Source organism: Narcine bancroftii, chromosome 1 (assembly GCF_036971445.1).
Source record: "Narcine bancroftii isolate sNarBan1 chromosome 1, sNarBan1.hap1, whole genome shotgun sequence".
Lineage (NCBI taxonomy): Eukaryota > Metazoa > Chordata > Chondrichthyes > Torpediniformes > Narcinidae > Narcine > Narcine bancroftii.
In genome coordinates this window covers 149,838,606-149,861,614 of record NC_091469.1, presented here as the reverse complement: position 1 = coordinate 149,861,614, position 23,009 = coordinate 149,838,606, and the positions used below count along the sequence as shown (strand labels likewise).

The 23,009-nt window shown below is 41.1% G+C and overlaps 1 protein-coding gene across 13 annotated transcripts in view; it reads right to left on the bottom strand.

Moving 5' to 3' along the window:
- Window positions 1–14,715: 14,715 nt before the first annotated feature.
- Window positions 14,716–23,009, bottom strand: part of nek1 (NIMA-related kinase 1) — a 240,341-nt gene continuing 232,047 nt past the window's right edge. For 12 of the 13 annotated variants that reach the window (XM_069941511.1, XM_069941556.1, XM_069941542.1 and 9 more), the window contains one exon: window positions 14,716–15,299. In XM_069941511.1, coding sequence (XP_069797612.1) covers window positions 15,286–15,299 — 14 coding nt within the window. In that variant the 3' untranslated portion in view covers window positions 14,716–15,285. The remainder of the gene's footprint in view (window positions 15,300–23,009) is intronic. The other variant, XR_011358400.1, reaches the window with a different exon arrangement.

The following is a 23,009-nucleotide window of genomic DNA, read 5'->3' as shown; positions in this document are numbered from 1 at the left end:
TCATTGACCAGTGTTATGTTCTTCAATGCAGTTCAAATGGGTTCCTGCTGGGAAATAATTGCTTGCTTTCAAAGCAGTTCCAACCCTTCAGAAAGAATTCTTCAGCTGCAAACAGCTTTGGAGGAATCATGACTATTCAAGTAATTTGAACCAGTTTTAATGATTTATGTACAATATAGAAAATGAAAAATATAGAATACAAAACATTAAGGGTGCAACCGAATTGTACTCAACTCACAAATCACTTCTTTTTACTGCTGGGGCAAGATTTTATTTTAATTTGTGGATGTCTTGGAGTTCTTCGACAAAAAAAGTAACAAAATATGAATAACTAATTATTGGAATCCAATTGCCTACCATCGAAAGCATCTTGAGGGAGCGATGTCTCATCAAAGATGCTCTGCACTTGAACCACGGCCTATTAACTCTTCTCCCATTGAGCAGACCCCACAGGAGCCATAGCTCGGGCACCAGTAGGGTCAAGAGGAGCTTCTTTTATAAAGCTGTGACAATGTTGGACACTGAATCTCGGCGCTGAGTGGGACTGCACTCGCAATGTAAAATCAGTACCTTTTAACATTTCACTGTAGAATAGTGTTGTTGTTGGTTTGAATTGCACATGTTTTACTGTCATGTATAGATCATTTAAACTTCCGGTTAGATGCTGGTTGTATTTTATTGGCTGGTTTACTGGTCCAATGACAATAAAGTGAATCAGAATCATCACCATCTTCATTTCAAAATTATTCATACCTTTGTGATGGAATATTTGGAGATGTTTTTGGGAGATAAATTGGTAAAATTAGAGAAGGTTGCATACATACACACACTTTAAAACCAATCTTATTTGAAAGACTGAAGAACTTGTATTCAGTAACTTTACAAAAACTATGGAGAATGCTATACACCTTGAGGTGACTAATGGTGGTCCCTCAGTTGTGGAAGTCCTGGAACCACACATCTCTCTCTGCAAACCCTACAAGAACCTTCCTGAACGGTGAACATTTACCTTTCGAGCACCAAAGCCTGGTGAACTTCATACATGTTAAATTCTATGCACAGTTATAAGAATCGCCTGCAACCAGTGAACTTGGAAGGAGAAGTGAGATTGAACTGGGAAACAAAGAACTTTTCTTAAATTTACATACACATGTGCTTTGAATTAGAAGGGGGTTAAGTTGGGTTAGTTAAGTTAATAGTGATAAGTTAAAGTTTGATTCTGTTTTCATGTTTAACGATAATTAAAATCAACTTTTGTTTCAGTTACTACTTGTCATGGTGAATATCTATTGCTGGTGGGTTTTGGGGTCCCTTGGGCTCGTAACACCTTTCACCATCATGGCCTGCTCAAGTCTCCAGTCTTCGGATCATCTTTGGTCAGGATGGCTGCATTCAGTTTACCTGCAAGGCAACTGCTGCAATTTTATTATCATCTGACTGTACCTGACACAACCAGACAAAACAGTTTCTCTGGACCACACGAATACAATGCACAGTACAAACCATCACACATATAGATTTTGAAATAAATATATATAGGTTGGGCTGATCGACTTAGTTACAGAATACTGTTCATCAATCTCACAGTCCATGGGAAGAAGCAATTTCCCAGCCTAGCAGTCCTGATTTTGATTCTTCGGTACCTCACTCCTGGTATTAGTGGATCAAAGATCCTGTGTGCTGGATGGAGAGGGTCTTCTACAATTCCTTGAGCCTATTTAAGCAAAGTGAATGTGGTCAAGAGCGAAAAAAAGGAAAGAAACACAAATTTAAAGACTGGAGGAGCCTCAACATTAAAGGTAGGTGTTCATACAAATGTATTACTGCTGCAGGGCTCTTTAAAAAAAAACACAAACAGGTTACAGATCGAGAAGACAGATAACCTGCCAGCTCTCAGGAGTTGGAAGGAGCTCTCCAAAACATCGTGGGTGCACATTTATCAAGGAGTATCTGGCCACATTAAAAGCTCTTGACCTAGTTAAAGGAAAAAACTGAAAGGTAGCCTGTTTGGGCCAGTTTGTTCCAATCACTCCTGAATACTCCTATCACGACTCTGTGCTCTGAAGAAGGAGCAGTTTCCCCCCCCCCCACCCCCCTTGTTGTTCTTTCGCCTCATGATCAGGTGTTGATCACAATTCATTTCATTGCAAACATCTCAACTGTGTTTGCACGAATCCTTTTCGATTTTGTCAGACTCTCGAGATTAAGGCCACAGCAATTTATTTTTACTCAGTGCCTGTTCTCAATGTAAACAGAAGGCATCTAACTTCAAAGGTTACTTAATTTAACGCCTCAAGCTAGTGAGAGCTTGACACCGGAGGTATGAAGATTAATGCAATTTGTTGAATCCATTTGTTCATATTTAAGAGCTACAGATGAAAACCATCTGCAGATTATTCACCTTGAAATGAGATGAGACTGCTCAGCCTTCAACGTCAAGCGGAGCGAGATTCTTTGCCTTGGTGCAAAGGACACAGCAATGCATTCATAGACTGAATGCAAGAGTCAAGAGTCACAGAGCCTCGTGGCATTGAACAGGCCCTTCTGCCCAACTCGTCTATGCTTCCCAAAATCCCAACTTAGTCTAGTCACATTTTCCTGCATTTGGTTCATCTCCTTCTCAGCCCTTCCTTGCCACACGTGTCCAAAATGTCTTTTGAATGTCAAAATTGCACCCATTTCCTTCACTTCTAAAAACTCGTCCCAGATACAGACTACCTCCAAATGAAAATATTACCCATCAGGTCCTTCTTAAATCTCACCCCTTTTACCTTAAATCTATGCCCTCCATTGATGGAACAGTCTACTTCCGAGAAAATAAAGGTCAGTATAGATTTGTACTCTGCCATCTCTTCTGCTCTTGTGCCTTGAAAACCTAATACTGCTCCTCAGCCTATATTTTCCTATTCTGTTAATTTCAGCAACATTCATCAAAAGACATAAGATATAGGAGCAGAAGTAGGCTATTCAGCCCATCAAGTCTTCCCCACCATTCAATCAGGAGCTGATCCATTTCCCCACTCAGCCCCACTGCCCGACCTTCTCCCTGTAACCTTGGATGCCCTGGCTAATCAAAAACTGATGAATCTGTGCCTGAAATATACCCAATGACTTGGCCTCCACAACGACCTGTGGCAACAAATTCCATGATATACCACTCTGGCTAAAGAAGTTCCTCAGCATCTCTGTTCTCAGTGAATGCCCTTCAATCCTGAAATTGTGTCCTCGTGCCCTGGACGCTCCCACCAATTCGACATTTAATCTGTCCATGCCTTTTAACATTGAAATGTTTCAACAAGATCCCCCCTTCATTCTCCTAAATTTCAATGAGTACAGGCCAAGAGCTGGCAAACGCTCCTCATATGATAACCCTTTCATTCCCAGAATCATCCTTATGAACCTCCTTTGAACATCCTCCAACATCAGTACATCCTTTCTGAAACGAGGAGCCCAAAACTCACCACAATAGTCCCACATACCTGCAAAAGACTAGATGTCAAAAAAAAAGAAAATTTTATGGAGTTTTATGAAACATTATATCACTCAGAATCATTAAAAGATGAAATAAAAGAATTTTTGCCTCAAATAAATTTACCTAAATTAAATACAAAAGATCAAAGAATATTGGCCACTCCATTTACTCTAAAAGTTAAAGAAGCATTGGGTTCATTACAAAATAACAAGTCCCTGGGAGAAGATGGTTTTCCGCCCTGAATTTTATAAAGCATTTAAAGATTTATTAATTCCTCCATTTATGGAAGCATTAGAACAGGTGGGAGAGATGAATGATTTACCAGAATCATTTAAGACATCAATAAGTGATTCTGAAAAAAGGGAAGGATCCTTTGAAACTATCATCATATTAACCTATTTCATTGTTAAATGCAGATTGTAATATATAAAATATTAGCAAAAAGAATAGTCAAATATACCTAAATTAATAAATATGGTTCAAACTGGATTTGTTAAAAAAAGATTAGTGTATAATGTAACAAAGTTAATGAGTATAATACATTTAGCACAGTTAAGAGAGCAGCCTAGTGCAGTAGTTACTTTAGACCCAAACTCGAAAACCTCCCGACAGGCCACTCAGACCGGATCATGTCCATGCGACTCCCCCCTTCAAAACAAGCGTCGCATCACTCTCATCAGTGTCTATGCTCCAACCCTCCAGGCAGAACCAGCAGTAAAGGACAAGTTTTAAACTGACCTGCGCAACCTCATTCAACTCACCCCTACAGCCGACAAGGTTGTCATACTTGGTGACCTCAATGCTCGCGTCGGCAAAGACTCTGAAACCTGGCCAGGAATCCTGGGCAAGCATGGTGTCGGCAAGTGCAACGACAATGGGCGCCTCCTGTTGGAACTCTGCGCAGAACAGCGGCTTGTCATTACAAACACCCTTTTTCAGCAGAGGGACAGCCTGAAGACTACCTGGATGCATCCCCGATCCAAACACTGGCACCTCCTGGACTACGTCCTGGTGCGAGAAAGAGACAAACGAGATGTGCTCTACACCAGGGTCATGCCCAGCATGGAATGTCACAATGACCACCGGCTGGTTCGCTGCAAGCTCAACCTTCACTTCAAGCCAAACCCCAGGAACAGTAGAGCCCCTAGAAAGAGGTTAAATGTTGGAAACCTGGAGTCAGACGAAGTGAGAGGAAACTTCCAGGCAAACCTCAAAGCAAAGCTCAAGGATGCAATCCGCCTCACGGACTCGTCCCCTGAAACCCTCTGGGATCAGCTGAAGACTACCATACTGCAATCCACTGAAGAGGAACTGGGCTTCTCCTCCAGGAAAAACAAGGACTGGTTCGACGAAAACAGCCAGGAAATCCAGGAGCTGCTGGCAAAGAAGCGAGCTGCCCATCAGGCTCACCTTATAAAGCCGTCCTGGCCAGAGAAGAAACAAGCCTTCCGTCGCGCATGCAGCCATCTTCAGCGCAAACTCCAATAGATCCAAAATGAGTGGTGGACTAGCCTCGCCAAACGAACCCAGCTCAGCGCGGACATTGGCAACTTCAGGGGTTTTTACGAGGCTCTAAAGGCTGTATACGGCCCCTCACCCCAAGTCCAAAGCACTTTGCGCAGCTCAGACGGCAAAGTCCTCCTCAGCGACAAGATCTCCATCCTCAACCGATGGTCAGAACACTTCCAATCTCTTTTCAGTGCCAACCGCTCAGTCCAAGATTCCGCCCTGCTCCAGCTCCCTCAACAGCTCCTAAGGCTAGAGCTGGATGAGGTCCTCGCCCGGGAAGAGACATATAAGGCAACTGAACAACTGAAAAGTGGCAAAGTAGCAGGTATGGATGGAATCCCCCCCAGAGGTCTGGAAGGCTGGCGGCAAAACTCTGCATGTCAAACTGCATGAGTTTTTCAAGCTTTGTTGGGACCAAGGAAAACTGCCTCAGGACCTTCGTGATGCCATCATCATCATCCTGTACAAAAACAAAGGCGAGAAATCAGACTGCTCAATCTACAGGGGAATCACGCTGCTCTCCATTGCAGGCAAAATCTTCGATAGGATTCTCCTAAATAGAATAATACCTAGTGTCGCCAAGAATGTTCTCTCAGAATCATAGTGCGGCTTTCGCGCAAACAGAGGAACTACTGACATGGTCTTTGCCTTCAGATAGCTCCAAGAAAAGTGAAGAGAACAAAACAAAGGGCTCTACATCACCTTTGTTGACCTCACCAAAGCCTTCGACATCGTGAGCAGGAAAGGGCTTTGGCAAATACTAGAGCGCATTGGATGCCCCCCAAAGTTCCTCAACATGGTTATCCAACTGCACGAAAACCAACAAAGTCGGGTCAGATACAGCAATGAGCTCTCTGAACCCTTCTCCATTAACAAAGGCATGAAGCAAGGCTGTGTTCTCGCACCAACCCTCTTTTCAATCTTCTTCAGCATGATGCTGAACCAAGCCATGAAAGACCTCAACAATGAAGACGCTGTTTACATCCGGTACCGCACGGATGGCAGTCTCTTCAATCTGAGGCGCCTGCAAGCTCACACCAAGACACAAGAGCAACTTGTCCGTGAGACTATTTCCGTTAAGAGGAGGAAAGATTAAAACAAGAGGACATGAGTTAAGAATTAAGGGGCAGAGGTTTAGAGGTAACATGAGGGGGAACTTCTTTACTCAGAGAGTGGTAGCCGTGTGGAATGATCTTCCGGGAGAAATAGTGGCGGCGGAGTCAATTGTATTATTTAAGAAAAGGTTGGACAGGTATATGGATGAGAAGAAGATGGAGGGTTATGGGCATTGTGCAGGGAGGTGGGACTAGAAAGGGGTGTTTGGTTCGGTGCGGACGAGAAGGGCCTAATAGCCTGTTTCCGTGCTGTAATTGTTATGTTATGTTATATGTTAACTACTCTTTGCAGACGATGCCGCTTTAGTTGCCCATTCAGAGCCAGCTCTTCAGCTCTTGACGTCCTGTTTTGCGGAAACTGCCGAAATGTTTGGCCTGGAAGTCAGCCTGAAGAAAACTGAAGTCCTCCATCAGCCAGCTCCCCACCATGACTAACAGCCCCCCCCCCCCCCACATCTCCATCGGGCACACAGAACTCAAAACGGTCAACCAGTTTACCTATCTCGGCTGCACCATTTCATCAGATGCAAGGATCGACAACGAGATAGACAACAGACTCGCCAAGGCAAATAGCGCCTTTGGAAGACTACACAAAAGAGTCTGGAAAAACAACTAACTGAAAAACCTCACAAAGCTAAGCGTATACAGAGCTGTTGTCATACCCACACTCCTGTTCGGCTCCGAATCATGGGTCCTCTACCGGCATCATCTACGGCTCCTAGAACGCTTCCACCAGCGTTGTCTCCGCTCCATCCTCAACATTCATTGGAGCGACTTCATCCCTAACATCGAAGTACTCGAGATGGCAGAGGCCAATAGCATCAAATCCAAGCTGTTGAAGATCCAACTGCACTGGGCATGTCACGTCTCCAGAATGGAGGACCATCCCCTTCCCAAGATCATGTTATATGGCGAGCTCTCCACTGGCCACCGTGACAGAGGTGCACCAAAGAAGAAGTACAAGGACTGTCTAAAGAAATCTCTTGGTGCCTGCCACATTGACCACCGCCAGTGGGCTGATATCGCCTCAAACCGTGCATCTTGGCACCTCACAGTTCGGCGGGCAGCAACCTCCTTTGAAGAAGACCACAGAGCCCACCTCACTGACAAAAGACAAAGGAGGAAAAACCCAACACCCAACCAACCCATTTTCCCCTGCAACCATGTCTGCCTGTCCCGCATTGGACTTGTCAACCACAAACGAGCCTGCAGCTGACGTGGACATTTACCCCCTCCATAAATCTTCGTCCGCGAAGCCAAGCCAAAGAAAGAATTTACTTTAGACCCTGAAAAAGTGTTTGATAAACTTGAATGGGATTTTTTATTTAAAGTCTGAGAAAAATTTGGAATAGCACCCACATTTATAAATTGGATCAGAACTCTATATAATAAACTTAAAGCGAAAGTGATAACAAATGGGCAAATATCAGAAACCTTTTTATTGACGAGATCAGTGGGTTCTCAACCCTTTTCTTTCCACTCACATACCACTTTAAGTAATCATTATGCCATCGCTCTTCTGTGATTAGAAAGAGATTGCTTCAGGTGAGATGTCAGTGGGAAGGCAAGGTTGAGAACCACTGCTCTAGAACCAATTGTTACTGAAATAGTTGGCTTGATAAAATTTGTCACTGTCCCATTTCCTTTGGAGTTATGAAACCATGCACATAAAGAGTCAATTAGGTACAAATAAAAGTGGTTTTCAAACTTTTTCTTTCCACTCACATACCACCTTAAGCAATCCCTTACTAATCACAGAGCATTGATGGCATAGGGATTACTTAAAGTGGTATGCGAATGGAAATAAAGACGTTGAGACCCATTGGACAAGATCAAGTAAACAAGGATGTCCATTGTCACCTTCATTATTTATTTTATCAATAAACCCTTTTGCAAAATTAATTAGACGATAATGATGTTAAAAAGGTTTTAAAGTGGACAGGAAAGAACATAAGAGGAGTTTATTTGCAGATGAAAGGTCATTAAGTAAATTGTATTTAAGATTAAAAGAATATGGTGTACTATCTGATTAAAAATAAATTGTGATAAGAGTGTAATAAAGCCAATAGTAATGGCAGATTATGAGCAATGTAAAAAGGAAAGTCCGTTTAAATGGCAGAGAAATGCAATTAAATATCCAGGTATTAAAATCAACCATAGTTTACAGAACATATTTAAATTGAAGATTTATGGAAATGGAAGGAACTACCTACCTTAGTAGGAAGGGTTAATTCTAAAAAAAAAATATATCCGAGAATACAGTACTTATATCAAACATTACTATATTTACACCATCAACATTTTTTCAAGAACTAAATAAGTATGTCAGGAAATTTATTTGGGAATTAAAAATGGCAAGAGTTGCATTAGAAAAATTAACATGGAAATTTGAATTAGGAGGGCTGCAATTACTAAATTTTAAAAATTATTATGGAGGAGCAGAATTGAGAGTTCTCTTTTTTTCCCAGAGGGAGAGAAGCCAGCATGGATTTATATAGAAATGAATAAAATAGGAGAAGATATATCAGAGAATTTTATATATAAATGGAATGATAAGTTGTTTATTGGAGATAGAGATATTCTTTTGTTAAAACATATTTTTAAAATATGAGGTAAAATACATTTGGAAATGGGAATAAGAAATTTTCAGATACCTGGAATGATATTAAATCAGTACCAACTTATTCCTTTTACAATAATTTTTTAAAATATTTGGTTTAACAAAGGAATTAAGACAAAATATTGCTTTCTTGGTTCAACTTTACTGACATTTGAACAACTGAAAAGTAAGTATGAAATACAAAACAATACAATATGTTCTTATTTTCAGTTAAAGGCATATTTAAGAAATAATTTAGGTCCAGATTTGATATTAACTGAACAAAGTTATTTGGAACAATTAACCACAGATATAAATATTAAAATGTTTATTTCAATTATGTATACAATTTTGCAAAAAGGAATGTATAAACCAGAAATTCATAAGTCAAGACAAAGATTGGAGAAAGATCTAAAATTAGATATTCCAGAGGAAACTTGGTTAGAACTATGTCAGGTAATATGACTAACACAGTTAATGTCCGGTACAAAATGGTACCATCAACTATATCTTATTCCACAGAAACTAAAAGATTAAATTCTAATTTTTCAGACAAATGTTTTAGATGGACTAAAGAAATTGGTACTTTTTTTTACATTCCACGTGGGAATGTTCAAAATTTAGACCTTTTTGGATAGAATTAGATCTATTTTTGGAAAGAGTTACAAAAGTTAAGTTTCCTGAAGATCCACACTTCACATCAGAGAATTGCATTAAATGGAATATCACGCACATCAAGAGAGTGAAAAGCTTCGTTCTGCGTGCTTACCAGGAAAGTCAACTCAGGCTTATGTACACCAAGTAGTGCAATACTAAAACAAAAGGATGCAGTGTCATCGTCAGTCAAAGAATGCAGGGTAGAAAGAAAGGTATAATTAAAACAATGCAAGGGCATCTTTCATCAACAAGAGGTCAATTCAAGAGACTGATAAACAGCAGGAAATGACTTGTCAATTCCGCCCAGAGGATTTTTGAACCCGAGCTGTTAGCTGTTTCTCTTTCAACAATCACAACCAGACATGCTGAGATCAGCACTCTGTTATTTATTATAATGAGATCTTATGTCATGGCATAAGCACAACATGCCAAAATTCTTGCTTGCTCCAGCCACACGGGTACTTCAGCTCAAAAAAAAACTACAATGGTGTTCATTAAATTACCCCGGTGTGGAGGAGAGCAAAATCTTTGGCTTGGCTTCGCGGACGAAGATTTATGGAGGGGGTAAAAAGTCCACGTCAGCTGCAGGCTCGTTTGTGGCTGACAAGTCCGATGCGGGACAGGCAGACACGATTGCAGCGGTTGCAAGGGAAAATTGGTTGGTTGGGGTTGGGTGTTGGGTTTTTCCTCCTTTGCCTTTTGTCAGTGAGGTGGGCTCTGCGGTCTTCTTCAAAGGAGGTTGCTGCCCGCCAAACTGTGAGGCGCCAAGATGCACGGTTTGAGGCGTTATCAGCCCACTGGCGGTGGTCAATGTGGCAGGCACCAAGAGATTTCTTTAGGCAGTCCTTGTACCTTTTCTTTGGTGCACCTCTGTCACGGTGGCCAGTGGAGAGCTCGCCATATAATACGATCTTGGGAAGGCGATGGTCCTCCATTCTGGAGACGTGACCCATCCAGCGCAGCTGGATCTTCAGCAGCGTGGAATCGATGCTGTCGACCTCTGCCATCGCGAGTACTTCGACGTTAGGGGTGTAAGCGCTCCAATGGATGTTGAGGATGGAGCGGAGACAACGCTGGTGGAAGCGTTCTAGGAGCCGTAGGTGGTGCCGGTAGAGGACCCATGATTCGGAGCCGAACAGGAGTGTGGGTATGACAACGGCTCTGTATACGCTTATCTTTGTGAGGTTTTTCAGTTGGTTGTTTTTCCAGACTCTTTTGTGTAGTCTTCCAAAGGCGCTATTTGCCTTGGCGAGTCTGTTGTCTATCTCATTGTCGATCCTTGCATCTGATGAAATGGTGCAGCCGAGATAGGTAAACTGGTTGACCGTTTTGAGTTTTGTGTGCCCGATGGAGATGTGGGGGGGCTGGTAGTCATGGTGGGGAGCTGGCTGATGGAGGACCTCAGTTTTCTTCAGGCTGACTTCCAGGCCAAACATTTTGGCAGTTTCCGCAAAACAGGACGTCAAGCGCTGAAGAGCTGGCTCTGAATGGGCAACTAAAGCGGCATCATCTGCAAAGAGTAGTTCACGGACAAGTTTCTCTTGTGTCTTGGTGTGAGCTTGCAGGCGCCTCAGATTGAAGAGACTGCCATCCGTGCGGTACCGGATGTAAACAGCGTCTTCATTGTTGGGGTCTTTCATGGCTTGGTTCAGCATCATGCTGAAGAAGATTGAAAAGAGGGTTGGTGCGAGAACACAGCCTTGCTTCACGCCATTGTTAATGGAGAAGGGTTCAGAGAGCTCATTGCTGTATCTGACCCAACCTTGTTGGTTTTCGTGCAAAATATAAGAGAGCAAAATATAAAATGGATAATATGTATTCACAGTTACAATTAGTGCAAGAAAAAAAGTTCAGTACATGAAATAGGCAGACAGGACTTGGTGGACCCAGAGCAGTTCGTGGTTTATGGTTCGGGGATCATGGGTAGGTTCAAGAGCCACATAACATTGAAAAATAAAACTAATCTCCAACTTGGATGATGAAAGTTTGCCATCGATAACGGAAATTCTTACTAGCTGCCACTGACTGCAATAGTACAAGTTAAATTTTGCATCTTATGTCAAGACATAAAAAAAGAAACAATAAATACTCAGTTGCATTTAGTGCAAGAAAAATGTGACATTTCAATAGTACATTTTCTGAGTAGCAGGATTTCTCATCTTATCCTGTGTATCCATGTACCCTGATGAGGTGTATTAAACCTCGTTGGAGGGTTTGGGAAGGTACAGAGTCAGAGATCGAGGGAGATGTTTACAATCAAATGGAACAAGGTCTAAACTTCAAAGCAATTGTTCAAATACAGTTCAAAGTGCATGTAAAATCCTAAAGATATTTTCAAATGCAAAATTCCAAGTGGCTACAGTAACAGCTTGCTGTGTTCTTGGGAAGTCCCCTGTTCTCTGATAAAATTAATACCTAGTCTCTTCTCAGATGCTGGTCCCAGAGCTGACAGACCTTCAATAGTTCAATGAAATGACAACTGTTGAGTTGCTAATTGCAGCTGCACAGGTTTGGGCACAAAATATCAGAGCCAACTCCACTGAGTGCTAAACCATTACCCGAGCCCATACAACTTGTACCTCCTGTACAGGTGGCAAAGCAGAAACATCAACCTCAGCTCAGCATCCAGAACTTTTACTGTCATGTACCAAGTCATTCAAGACTCAATCCTGAACTGAATGTCCCAGAGCTGCTACTGGAGGAACTGAAGCTCTCATAGATATTCAGCATAGATCACATACCGCTATTTTAAGAAGGGTTTACCCCTTGGAATCCCAACTTGCATCTCTCAACAGCTATAAATAGTCCAGTCTCTTGTATCACTGCTGTCCACAGGACTGCATTGTGTGCAAATGTCTGATACACTTCCAAATTACAACATTGATTACAAAGGATCATTAATTTTGGACTTTTGCAAGTCATAGATAGACAAATCTAAAAAAGAACCAGAAAGTAACCTCTGGAGTCATCCCCCTTCATTAAATGTGTTTCACTTTGATTCGACTTAGCAATGATTAATTTCAAGTTTTTTTTTTTAAAAACACATTGCTTTGATATTGCCTTTCACACATAACACTGATTCACCTTGTGACAGATCATGTTATATTTCATATTATATATAGATGTGTTTTATAGGAGATAAGTTGTGGCAGGTTTTTTAGTGTAGGTCACAAAGAACCACTTCAAAACACTTCTCATTTAAAATGCCGGAGCTCTGCTCAAGCCAGACAGTCCAGGCTCCGAGTGCCTTTGCAAAAACTTTGAAGAATTCCTATAGAGACTTTACAAGTAGGGGTTAATTGGACCTGCTGTTGTTGATTAATGGATTATTGTTTTGGAAAGGAACAGATGAATAAACTCAGAAGATTGGGTCTGGTGCCGCAGTCTGAGTGCAGCGTGCTGCTCTAAGAGGGTTATATGGTTTTCTCTGAGAGAGAGAGAGAGAGAGAGAGAGAGAGAGAGAGAGAGAGAGAGAGACAGAGAGACAGAGAGACAGAGACAGAGAGACAGAGAGACAGAGAGACAGAGAGAGAGAGAGAGACAGAGAGAGAGAGAGACAGAGAGAGAGAGAGAGACAGAGAGAGAGAGACAGAGAGAGAGACAGAGAGAGAGAGACAGAGAGAGAGACAGAGACAGAGAGAGACAGAGAGAGACAGAGAGAGACAGAGAGAGAGAGAGAGAGAGACAGAGAGAGACAGAGAGAGACAGAGAGAGAGAGAGAGAGAGACAGAGAGAGAGAGAGACAGAGAGAGAGACAGACAGAGAGAGAGAGAGAGAGAGTTCAGCAGCAGCAGCTGGGACTGGAACAGGACAAGCTGGCAAGCTTGTGGGAAAACCCCATTTTGAAGATGGGTTGTGAGTTCTTAGTTCAGACTGGTCAAAGCCCTTTTGGTCCACAAGAGGAGAGGACTGGCTGTCTAATGTTTCACTTGAAATAAGGGAAACAAAAAGGAACTCTAATGACCTGAAAGAAAGAGGTCATCATCTGGAAAACCCTGATGGGGCAAGTTTCTTCAGCAAGACACTGAAGTGGCTGATTGGAAGGGATCAGTTGTGGGTGTCCAACGAGCAACAAATCTCTCACTGAAAACCGACAAGAACCTTTCTGAGTGGAAACCATTTACCTTTCAAGCAACAAAGCCTGGTGAAATTCATAAATGTTAAATTCTCTGCAGAGTATAAGAATTGCCTGATACTGGTGAACTTGGAGGAGTGAGAAGTGAGCTTGGATTGTGAATTAAAGAACTTATAAACACATTACATACACGTGCACTTAGAATTAGAAGTGGGTTAAGTTAGGCTAATAGTAATAAGTTAAAATTTGATCCTATTTTCATGCTTAAAGGTAATTAAAAGCAACTTTTGTTGAACTAACCATTCGTCTTGGTGAATTTCTATTGCTGCTGGGTTTTGGGGTCCTCTGGCCTCGTAACAACCTGAATAAAATCATTCAGGTTGAGTGTGACTGAAAAAGATTTAGAAGCAGTCTTCAGAATTAGTGCTATTGTTATGAACATCAAGAAATTTGTTATTTTGAGAAAGCAGTATTGTCCATTACAAGTGCAAAATTGCTATAAATTACGATTCTGAAAATATTTAAAAATAATTAACGGAAGAGAGAAAAATAGCGAGTTAGTGTCAGATCCATTGTCCGTTCAGAAATCTGATAGTGGAGGACAAGAATCTGTTTTTGCAATATTAAGTGTGATCTTCAGGCTGAAGGTTCTTGAAGATGGAGGCTGCTTTCTTGAGACACCACCTATTAAAGATGACATTAATGGAGTGAAGACTAATGCCAAAGATGGCACCGACTGAATTTCCAAACCTCTTTTCTGATCTGTGCATTGGTACCTCCATACCAGAGTGATGCAGTCAGAATGCTCTCTACGGTGCAGCAGTAGAAACTTGTGAGCTTTTGATGACATACCAAATCTCCACAAACTCCTCTTGAAATATAGCTGCTGGCCAGCCTTCTTCATGATTGCATTGACATGATAGCTCCAGAATAGATTTTCAGAGATGTTGACACCTAGGAATTTGAAGTTCTTGACTTTCTCCAATGCTGACCCATCAATGAGGACTGGTCTGTATTCTCCTGGTTTCCCCTTCCTGACGTCAACAATCAATTCCTTTACCACCAAAATCACTGCGTACAATTCTGCCTCCTCCACTTTGAATGAAGCGTAAATTGAATCCAACAGACCATTTAGTAGGAGTGCTGTGGAGAAATTTCCTAATGGTTTTCCTGTTTATACTTCAAAGTGCATAAATTGTGGATTGCTAAATAACAACTTATATTTAGTCCATCTGGTGGTGACGAAACCCAGAGAGATTCTGACTTAAAAATAAACCAAGGTGCAATATTTTTAATGTATAAAAGAAACTTTATTCTTAATTATTATAAAGATATAATACACTTGTGTATACTTTGTACTTTGAAGTATTGTACAAGAAACTGGATCTATATTACAACCTGCAACCTGTTTGTGTTCGGCAACATGAGAATGTAGAGAGGATTCCTACACAACAGGTCACCACCAGTATAGTAAGCAAATGAAAAAATCTGGAGTTCAAGCTGCACGAGATTCCATAATTCATTCCATTTACAGAACTCTTCAATATGTGACATTCAAGGGCATACTTTGGTCGGAGAATTCTGTAATATATGGATTTTTTTTTTAGCAGCTATACCGATACTTTAGTAAAATTCTGCACAAACAAACAAAGTTTTAAAAAAAAGGTACAAATGAACTTTGGGGAAGGAAATGCAAAATAAAACTGTCTTTGTACCAAATCCATGCAGACCCATTCCTGCTGTTTGGTTCAACTTGTATCCACATGGCTGAGTTGCAGAAGTTATCTCGGAATTTTGTGGGTGCTCAAAGGATTGCGTAGGCTTGAAAGTTAAAAAACAGCCACAGTAGATCTGATTTTTATTCGTCGTTATCTGCAAAATAAGTAACATGATGAAGTGGAATTGCGATGCAAAATCCTTCAATAGCCATGAAAGCGCCAGTCCCTCACTCCCCCACGTGGCTTCTTGGGGCCAATTAACAAATAAGGAAATGTGGGGAGAAATAAGATCGAGGGGATACAATTAAAACAAAAGACAACTAAAGTAAAGAATCATAGAACATCGCAACAGAGAAAACAGGCCCTTCTAGTCTGTGCTGAACTATGATTTTGCCTCGTCCCACTGACCTGCACCCAGTCCATATCCCTCCAATGCTGCTCCCATCAATGTACCCGTCAAAATGATTCTTAAATGTTGAAATAGAGCCCACATTCACCACTTCAGCTTGTAGCTCATTCCCCCCAGCGTCTGCCCTACACTATCCCCATTCACTTAACCCATGTATCTCACCTAAATTCAGTGGGGAAAAGCCTACTTTCATTTACTCCATCTATGCCTATCATAATTTTGTGTAGATTTACATATATATATATATATATATATATATTTATATATATAAAACATAACATAACATAACAATTACAGCACGGAAACAGGCCATTAGGCCCTTCTAGTCCACACCGAACCAAACACCTCTTTCTTGTCCCACCTCCATGCACAATGCCCATAACCCTCCATCTTCTTCTCATCCATATACCTGTCCAACCTTTTCTTAAATAATACAATTGACTCCGCCGCCACTATTTCTCCCGGAAGATCATTCCACATGGCTACCACTCTCTGAGTAAAGAAGTTCCCCCTCATGTTACCTCTAAACCTCTGCCCCTTAATTCTTAACTCATGTCCTCTTGTTTTAATCTTTCCTCCTCTTAACGGAAATAGTCTATCTACATCCATTCTGTCTATCCCTTTCATAATCTTAAATACTTCTATCAAATCCCCTCTCAACCTTCTACGCTCCAAAGAATAAAGACCCAATCTGTCCAATCTCTCCCCATACTCCAGATGCTTAAACCCAGGCAACATTCTGGTAAACCTTCTCTGCACTCTCTCCACTCTGTTTATATCCTTCCTATAATTAGGCGACCAGAACTGCACACAGAACTCCAAATTAGGCCGCACCAACGTCTTATACAGTCTCAACATCACCTCCCAACTCCTATATTCCATGCAATGATTGATAAAGGCCAGCATACTAAAAGCCTTCTTCACCACCCTATTCACGTGAGTTTCTACCTTCAGGGAACGATGTACAGTTACTCCTAAATCTTTCTGCTCTTCTGTATTCCTCAATGCTCTCCCATTTACCACGTATGTCCTATTCTGATTCTTCTTACCAAAATGAAGCACCTCACACTTATCAGCATTAAATTCCATCTGCCATTTTTCAGCCCACTTTTCTAAGCAGCCCAAATCCCTCTGCAATCCTTGAAAACCTTCTTCATTATCCACTATTCCACCTATCTTAGTATCGTCTGCATATTTACTAATCCAATTCACCACCCCATCATCTAGATCATTAATGTATATAACAAACAACAATGGGCCCAATACAGATCCTTGAGGCACACCACTAGTCACCGGCCTCCAACCTGACAGACAATTATCCACTACCACTCTCTGGCCTCTCCCTTTCAGCCAATGTTCAATCCATTTGACTATCTTAAAATTTATACCTAAAGACTGCACCTTCCTAACTAACCTTCCATGTGGTACCTTATCGAAGGCCTTACTGAAGTCCTTATAGACAACATCCACTGCGCTACCCTCATCCACATTCCTAGTCACTTCTTCAAAAAATTCAATCAGATTGGTCAAACATGACCTTCCTCCCACAAATCCATGTTGAGTGCTCCTGATCAGACCCTGTCTATCCAGATGTTTATAAGTACTATCTCTAAGAATTTTCTCCATTAATTTACCTACCACAGACGTCAAACTTACAGGCCGATAGTTGCCAGGCTTCCTCCTTGAACCCTTTTTAAATAACGGAACCACATTCGCAATGCGCCAATCCTCCGGCACTATCCCCATATCTAATGACATTTGGAAAATTACCGCCAGAGCCTCTACTATTTCTTCCTTCACTTCTCTCAATGTCCTGGGGAAGATCCCGTCTGGTCCCGGAGACTTATCCACCTTTATATTCTTCAAAAGCCTTAAAACTACACCTTTTGTAATCTCTATATTCCCCATATTTACCCAATTTGCTTTTTTTATCCCACATCTCCCAATATCCTTCTCCTTAGTGAATACCGAAGAAAAGAAACTGTTCAATATCTCCCCCATTTCTCTAGGCTCCACACACAGTTTTCCACTCTGATTTTCTAAGGGACCAATTTTGTCTCTAGCTTTCCTCTTAACATTAACATATTTGTAGAACTCTTTTGGATTAGTTTTCACCCTGCTTGCCATAGTTTTCTCGTACCTTCTTTTAGCTTTCCTAATTCCTCTCTTAAGATTCCTCTTACATTCAATGTATCTTTCAAACATCTCCTTAACTCCATGCTTCTTATATCTAATGTACGCCTCCCTTTTTCTTCGAACCAAGTTTCCAATATTCCTTGAAAACCACGGCTCTCTCAAACCTTTTGCCCCTCCTTTTAACCTAACAGGAACATAAAGCTTTTGCACTCTCAAAATCTGATCTTTAAAAGACTTCCATCTCTCTACTACATCCTGCCCATAAAACAAATTGTCCCAATGCACACCCTGCAAGTCCTTTCGCATCTCCTCAAATCTAGCTTTTCCCCAATCAAAAATCTCAATCCTTGGCCCTGATTTCTCTCTTTCCATAATGACATTGAAGCTGATGGCATTATGATCACTGGACCCGAAGGGCTCGCCAACACTAACCTCCGTCACTTGACCCATCCCATTTGCCAACAGTAGATCTAACACTGCTCCTTCTCTGGTCGGCACCTCTACATATTGTTGTAAAAAACTATCTTGCACACATTTCACAAACTCTAACCCATCCAGTCCTTTCACAGAATGTGTTTCCCAATCTATATGTGGAAAATTAAAATCTCCCATAATTACAACCCTGTGCTTATCACAAATATCTACTATCTCCCTACAGATTTGCTCCTCTAGGTCTCGGTCCCCTCCGGGTGGTCTATAATACACCCCTACAAGTGTAACCTCTCCTTTCCTACTCCTCAGTTCCACCCAAATAGCCTGCGTGGATGTGCCCTCTAATCTATCCTTCCTAGGCACCGCTGTAATATTTTCCCTGACAAGCAATACAACCCCACCTCCTCTTGCCCCTCCGACTCTATCACACCTAAAACAACGAAACCCAGGGATATTCAGTTGCCAATCACATCCCTCCTGCAACCATGTCTCACTAATCGCTACCACATCATACTTCCAAGTATCAATCCACACCTTCAGCTCATCCACCTTTTTTACAATACTCCTGGCATTAAAATATATGAATTTCAGGGATTTCCCAATTTTTAATCCCTGTTTTCCCTCATCTTTAAGAACAACATTATTTACTTTTCCTGCCAATTGCCCTTCATCTTCTTCCAGAGCATTTCCCTTCTCTATCACCTGCCCATCCATATTCAAATACCTACTATAAACTTTCTTTGTTTGCATTCTAACCTTCTCCTCACTGCTCTGTACTATTTTGTTCCCTCCCCCCAACCATTCTAGTTTAAAGGATCCTGAGTAGCCCTAGCAAATACCTCTGCTATATATATATATATATATATATATATATATATATATATATCAAATCTCTCCTCATTCTTCCATGCTCCAAGGAATGAAGTCCTAACCTGTTTAAACTTTCCGGGTGAATGTTCTTCATCCAGGCAACATCAAATTTACCAGAACATACCAACTCCTGTACTCAATACTTAGATTTATGGAGGCCAATCAGCCAAAAATTCTTCTTGTGACACTACTTTCAAGGAATTATGCATCTGAATTCCCAGATCCCTCTGTTCTACTGCAATCCTCAGCACCCGACCATTCACTGGGTATATCCTTTCTTGGTTTGTCCTTCCAAATTGAAAAACCTCACACTTGTCTGTATTAACTTCCATCTGCCATTTTTCAGGCCATTACTCCAGCTGGTCCAGATCCCCTTAAGCTTTGAAAACCTTCATCGTTGCCTCCAATCTTAGTGTCATCGGCAAATTTGCTGATCCAATTGACCACATTATCATTTAGATCATTGATATAGATGACAAACAACAATGGTCCCAGCACCATTCCCTGAGGCCCATCACAAAGCACTTGGGTGGCATTAAGAAAATATGGAAACAAGACTTTCAACAACAATTTGCTGAAACTACATGGGATTTTATTCGGAAACAGGTTCACTCACTTTTCTTTTGTGCTGAAGCATTCATTAATTCAATTTAAAGTAGTCAATCGGGACCACTTTTCCAAGGTTCAGTTAGCTAAATTTTATCCTAACATCTCTTCTAAATGTAAGACTCTTTTTTATCAAATGCTTTGGCTAACTTGATAATAATTTACTTTGTTATTATTACCATATGTACCTAGGTATTTTGCATATGTTAAAACCAATAAAAAAGATTGAAAAAGAAAGTTAAATACATTTTATGGATGCACTAAATAAACACAGATCAAGTGTACAGATCATTTCTTTATGGCAGCACACTTAGCGCAGCGCTGATACAGTGCCAGAAACCAGTGCTGTGCCTAAGGAGTTGCTTAGCCTTTCCCATGGCTGTGCAAGTTTCCTCCAGGTGCTCCGGTTTCCTCTCAACTTTCAAAACTACGGGGTTGTAAGGGCCGGTTACCGTGCTATGTCCAAATTTAAATTCAACTTGGAACGTGCTAATCTTTAACAGGAGCTAAATACTTGAACAGATATCTTCTTTCTCAGAACCAATTTTTGTTTGTGCAGTTGGAGTTTACTTGCTAAAATAATGGAAAATTAAGGGAGGCGGCAAGGCATTCAGAAAGATTGCAACCAGTACACTCATTGTACAGTGTTCAGTTATAGACGATCCATCTCAACTCCACCAGGCTCAGTACAAACAGTGTGATCTATAGAAACTAAACAAGAACGCAAAAGAGATGGTTTTGTGGAGGGTGGAGAAATGGTGAAATGTTCAAATTATTATGATTACGGAAAAGAATTACAAAATGGAGAAGGCGTCCAAAAGAAAAAAAACCTCAAGGAGCTCGAAATACAAATGGATGTTGAAATCACTTAGAATGAGATACAATCAACATCAGCCAGATGCATTCAACATTCTACTCTTGGCAGGCTGAAATGGGATGGCATACCACCCAAGTAAAATGTTAGTTTGAACACTAGTTGGTACCGCTCCCAAGCATGAAACAATGGAATATGAGGAGTTCACATTAAAAAAAGAGGAAAAAAATAGTTAGACTTCTGCATTTTGGTGGAAACGAGCCATTTGAAAATAATAGACTTAATATTTTAAAATAGTTCTCTCCCAGGAGAAGCAACTGAAGAATTTTTCAGGAAAGAGTGGTTTCAGTTCATTTTCTAGTTTAAATAAAACAGCACTGCAGCACAAAGCAATATCCAAAAGCAGAAAATAGGGAGTTCTAATGACAGGCAGGATATCAATAAGATTGAAAGAATGCAGAGATGTTGCCAGGAATTCAGGAACTGAGTTACAGGAAAAAGTTAAACAAGTTAAGACTTTATTTCCTGGATATGAAGAATGAGGGGAGATTTGATAGACAATTCCCAAGATCGTGTTATATGGCGAGCTCTCCACTGGCCACCGTGACAGAGGTGTACCAAAGAAGAGGTACAAGGACTGCCTAAAGAAATCTCTTGGTGCCTGCCACATTGACCACCGCCAGTGGGCTGATATCGCCTCAAACCGTGCATCTTGGCGCCTCACAGTTCAGCCGGCAGCAACCTCCTTTGAAGAAGACCGCAGAGCCCACCTCACTGACAAAAGACAAAGGAGGAAAAACCCAACACCCAACCCCAACCCACCAATTTTCCCCTGCAACCGCTGAAACCGTCTGCCTGTCCTGCATCGGACTTGTCAGCCACAAACGAGCCTGCAGCTGATGTGGACTTTACCCCTCCATAAATCTTCGTCCGCGAAGCCAAGCCAAAGAAGAAGAATACAAAATTATAGAGTAAATGCAAGTAAGCTTTTTCCACTGAGATTAGGTGAGATACAAACCAGAAGATATGGGTTAACGAGGCAAGGGGAGAGGTTTAGGGGGAACTTCTTCACATAGGGAGTGATGGGAGTGTGGTAAGAACGGTCAGCTGACATGGTGAATGCAGGCTAAATTTTCACATTTAAGAAAAATTTGGACTTTTACATGGATGGGAGAGGTATGGAGGGCATTGGACTGGGTGCAAAATAATAGTTTGGCACAGACTAGAAGGGCAAAAGGGCCTGTTTTCTGTTCTGTAATGTTGTATGCAGCTTCTGAAAGTTAGACCTTCCTACTTTCCCATGGGAGGACATTTCTGGTGGGTTCAGTGCTGGGCACCAATTTAAGGACAAATTAATTTTGAACAATGACTTTTTGTCATGTAGTGGATAGAATTCACAACCCATGTCATTCACTTTAAATAGCCTATGATCTATCTGAATCATCTCTTAACCTACCACATCTAAATTCCAATAGTCCAATACTTGAATTACCTAATATACATCAGTGGTTCTCAACCTTTTTCTTTCCACTCACATACCACTTTAAGTAATCCCTGTGCCATTGGTGCTCTGTGATTAGTAAGGGATTACTTAAGGTGAGTGGGAAGGGAAGGTTGAGAATCCCTGCTCCAGACCCAATTGTCACTGAAATATTTGGCTTGATAAAATTTGTCATTAGCCCATTTCCTTTGGAGTTATGAAACCCGTGCACATAACGAGTCAATGAGGGATGATTAAAACAGTGGTTTTCAAACATTTTCTTTCTACCCACATCCCACCTTAAGCAATCTTTTACTAATCAGAGAGCACCAATGGCAAAGGGAATACTTAAAGTGCTTTGTGAGTGGAAAGAAAAAGGTTGAGAACCACTGACATAGACTGTCTCAAGTGAGGCATTAAATTCAATTTTTAAATGGATTCATATTTATATGTAACAAAAACTTACTACAAACTCAAAAAGTTTTTGGCAGGTAATATAAATGCAGTTTCCAAAAGTCATCCAGATAACTTATCCTCACCTAACAACTGCAACATCCAACATATTGTCTTCACTTCGAGTATCGTGAACAGTTTTTTGTGCTTGTCATTGAAAGAAAGGTTGTGCTGACATTGGAGAGGATTCACAGGAGGTTTACAAGGATTCCAGGAACTAAAGGGTAAACACACAAGGAAAGTTTTACAGCTCAGAGCCTCTACTCATTGGAATTTAGAATGATGGGGGAGATCTCATTGAAACATTTCACATGTTGAAAAGCATGGAGAGAGAAGATGTTCAAAGGTTGTTTCCAAGGGTCGGAGAGTCCAGGACAATAGGGCACAATTTCAGGATTGAAGGGTATTCACTTTGGAGGAATTTCTTTAGCCAAAAGATGGTAAATCTGTGGAATTTGTTGTCTTGGAAATTGTGGAGGCCAAGTCATTGGGTAGAGATTGATGAGCTAGAGCATCAAAAGTTACGGGGAGAAGGTCAGGCTAAGTGGGAAAATGGATCAGCTCATGATTAAATGGGGGAACAGACTCACTGGGTTGAATAGCCTATTTATGCTCCAATGTCTTTTGGACTTGATTTCTGCACCTACAAAGTAATCTCGCCACC